We start from the raw sequence: 4,295 nt of genomic DNA on the forward strand, positions 1-4,295 counted from the left end.
TTTTTTTTTATAATTTGTTATTTCAAAAAACGTCGAGTAATGTACGTGTTGCAGCATACTGCATATTATTCTATTTTTTTAATTAACAATTTTGTCGTTTATAACAGTAACTTAACAAAATTAATTGAAAAATGTTGAATAAAAAAAAATAAAATAAACAGTGTACCTGAACATAAACATTCCTTACTTTTTTAAAAATATATTATATAAGTTTATTATAAATGCATGGTTTCAATCATTCAATGTGCCAACTTAAATTTCTAGTCACACTGAGATAGCATGTTTTTCAACTGAAATTTGAGATAGCATGTTTTCCAACCGAAATCTGAGATAGTATGTTTTCGTACTAAAGCGTCGATTTATCTAATCATGATTTCAAAATATGGTAGAATAAAAATGCCTATTACTTGGCTTTTAATAATATCCATCAAAAAATCAAATTGAAAAAGAAAATAAAGTATATTACGATATTATATTATTATTTAAGTATACTAATAATATTAGAGAATATTAAAGTATAATTTACCTATCAATCCCATCCACGGATCTTCACCAAAGGTAAACATTTCCCAAACAGTTACACCAAACATCCATGTATCTGAAGCATGACTAAATTGCCTAAATCTTAAAGATTCAGGTGCACACCAAGGAAAAGGGACTTTTTTATGTTCAGTCATGACATAACAGTCTTCTTCTTGTGGTAATGCTCTCATTAACCCGAAATCTCCTATTTTAACCTAACAAGTCAAATGTAAAATTTGTAAAAGCTGTTTTACATTAACAGATAAGTTAATTAATTTCTTCATTATTTAAATCAGCAATTTATTTTTAAAGGGCTTGGGTTTAAAGGGTTTCGTTTTAAACTGTTCTAAACTTCTTGGATTTCTTTGCAACAAAAATATCTGCTACCAACTTTAAAACCAAATCATAAAAAATAAAAACAAATTGAGTAAGTTGAGAATGGATATTTTTTATTAGAGAAAAAGTAATTGTAATCCTACTTTGCCAATTCAAGTGTCACTATAAAAACACATTGAAATATGTGAACAAATAACTAAACCCTAAAGACGAAATTGACGAAAATTAGAACAATAGATTCAGTGCATTACACTTATCCAACTTCTGCATGAAATGAGTTTATGAATTAATTCATGAAGAAATTCACAAAGTAAAATAGCTATAACAAACAAGTTAACCCATGTTGACATTAAAATAACTGTATTGATGTTACTTACATGCTTACTTTAATATGAAAATTTTTAAATTTTCATTTACTTACTATTCAAAAAAATTATTATAACAGACTGAAAATTTATTGGTTCTCAAAAAAACGAACCTGGGAAAAATCGGAACTTTGTCATATGATATTACTTCTCAAATGCATTCCTTGTTGTCTAGAGACTTTATGACTGCAATATGGATACTTTATTTGCTTTATATTGATAGTACTGTGAATTTGATGGTCATAGGCTATATTGCAATTTGAAATTAATGTGTCAATGTGATGTCAATACAAAAAATATTTTTGGTTTTTAATAGCTAAAACTTCCTAATTTAGAGGTTAAGATATAGATTATTTCAAATTTAAACAGTGACTGTGTTGTAGACAAAGGTTTAACATAAATATTTGTTTTAACAGCTAATTCCTAGACAATTTCAAAGCTCAGAAATATTAGACTGTATTTTTGAATAATATAAAGGCAAAAACCAAATATCGTTATTATAAATGTTTGAAATATGCATTAACAAATATAGAATTATTAGTAAAATATCAATTATTTTTTCAACGAACTGAATATGAATGTAGGTACCTACATACAGGATGTTTATTAAGTACTTGTACAAACTTTAAAGGGCAAATATTTGACAAATTTTAAGATAAAAAGGTCATATGAACATGGGTCTGCAACTGCTTGGTTCTTGAGATCCAAAAAAATTTTTGTTTGGTAATTTCATTACATATTTGTTCTAACATGGCAATTTGACAAAATTCGGGAAACTGGATATTTACTTAGTTTTTTGTTTAATGTTAGAAGGTGCCACATACAGTGTTGTACCTCATAACCTTTTTTATGTTGCACTGTATGTCATTTTTGACTAAACTTTTGGACACACTGTATCTCAAGAACCAAGCCGTGCGTACCCATGTTCATATGAATTTTTTATTTTAAAATTAGTCAGAGATTCACCCTCTAAAGTTTGTACAAGTACTTAATAAACAGCCTGTATATTTATGACACTAAAACATTTATTTGAAACTGGCTAGACATAGATTTGTACAGATTCCAACAGTAAACAGTATAAAATTTATTTATTAATTATTTATATATAATTTACAATAGAGATGGGCAATGGAAAATTTTCCATCCCGGAAAGTTTCCAAAACGGAAATTTTCCGGGAAGAAATAATCGAAGCTTGAGAAATTTTCCCTGGAAAGTTTCTGAAAAAATTTCCGTCGAAAAATTTCCGGGAATATTTCTAACAATTTGTAAACTTGGAGCCAATTTTACTTCTAACTTCTATGAACATACACAAAAAATCGTTGGTTAATTTCGGATTTTTGGTTAATTCGGAATACCAGAAGACCATATTATCCAAATAAGTTAGAAAACACTTACACTTACTTATTTTAATCTTTGTTAAGTCTACAATCTACATAATAGAGAGCAATACAAGACTCATAAATTGCCTCCTTTTCAAATTTAATATGAATTTTGATAGTTGAACCAAAGTACAATTACATTTTAAAACTAGTATAATTATTTAATGTATTTACTATTTGTTTGTTAAAAAATAAAGATAAATATTGTATACTGTATAGTGTTTCGCACTGTAACCCTCAGCATGTAATTTTTTCTAACGGATGATTAATACATAAGTTATATTTTTCCAATATTTATACCAATATAAATAAAAATGTATATAAGTATTTGGTATTTTTGGAAAGCTGATGGTATGTAGAACACAATACCAAATCCAAACAAAAAATTTTTGAAATTTTTGGAAAATTTCCGGAATTTTCAATGGAAACTTTCCAGGAATTTTCATAGTTTGGGAATTTTCCCATCTCTAATTTACAATAAATTTTCTTGATTCGAATAATTAATTTATTTTTACATTGAAGTTGAAATACAATTAAGCTATTTTTATCAAACAATGACAAACATATGAGTATTGCACTACATCGGAGACACAGGGAAGGAAAAAATTATAGATAATTCATCATTTTAATCACAATAAATATAATTCCATCAAATATTTATTATGGTTAATTTACTTATCAGTGATATAACTTCTCTTTTTTTTTAAGATTAATGATGAAAATGAATTAATATAATTGAGAAATAATGTATCTATTTACATAGCATTAAAGTCAAAACGTCTCAATAAATATGTACACTCTTGAACTGTATCTTATTTAGCAAAAATTGTTTAAACAAGAAAAATCTGTAATTTTACAGCTGTTGTGAAGTGACAATTTTATTATTCTAAACTACTCAAATTTACAAAAATTGTATCATAGTTATAGTTCACGTTTGAAATTATAGTGAGTGACTCATCGCTAGCTCTTGGACTAGTAAGAAGGATGAAGCGTGCGGGGATCGAAAATCCATAGACATCTTTCTAGAAAGCAACAAGATATCTATTATTTTTATGAGCAACAGACGGTTTGCTACAACTGGCACTTTGATCCATTTTAATTATTACTATGTTTTAAAACGCCCTGATTGTATTTTTTTAATTTATAAGTTTATTATAGCCACGGAATTAGACCCCTTGCCCAATATGTGCCTTGCCTATGCTTATGCTATAGAATTTCTAACGACGGCTAAATCAAGTACTACGTACGTCCGTTTACACCCACTAAAAAAGCATTTCCCTATCGTCTACTAAGTGCAATAGACAGAGGTAGAACACAGATCGACGTTCAGTGTAACTCAGTCTATAGCACATTATACAGGGTGGTCCGAATTTTATGCAGGAAACTTCGAGGGTAGATAGATCTCTTTAAAATAATATGTGTTTGCCTTATAAACATAGGTCTGGAACGGCCCCCTTTTAGAGATACAGGGTGTTGAGGTTTTAAAAAAAAATGATTTTTTGTTTATATAGCACACTACCTCACAGGTGGTGTAGAAGGGAGTGTAAATAATTTTGTTGACTTGCTTACAAATTGCACTTACTTTTAAACATAAACAAATATTCTTGTAATATTATCGTTAGAAGTGTCTGCCACAAGGGGATTGTATTGGTATGAATAACTTGAGAACGGCGAATCTTAGGGAAAAAATTA

General features: G+C 28.1%; 1 protein-coding gene across 1 annotated transcript in view; it reads right to left on the bottom strand.

Moving 5' to 3' along the window:
• The window catches only part of LOC108915415 (activated CDC42 kinase 1), a 48,529-nt gene that overhangs the window by 37,368 nt on the left and 6,866 nt on the right, over nucleotides 1-4,295 (bottom strand). Inside the window, exon 6 of the mRNA XM_018721441.2 lies at nucleotides 527-737. Within this exon, the coding sequence (XP_018576957.1) occupies nucleotides 527-737 (211 nt within the window). The remainder of the gene's footprint in view (nucleotides 1-526; nucleotides 738-4,295) is intronic.

This window comes from Anoplophora glabripennis, unplaced genomic scaffold (genome assembly GCF_000390285.2).
Source record: "Anoplophora glabripennis isolate ALB-LARVAE unplaced genomic scaffold, Agla_2.0 scaffold1295, whole genome shotgun sequence".
NCBI classification, from domain to species: Eukaryota; Metazoa; Arthropoda; class Insecta; order Coleoptera; family Cerambycidae; genus Anoplophora; species Anoplophora glabripennis.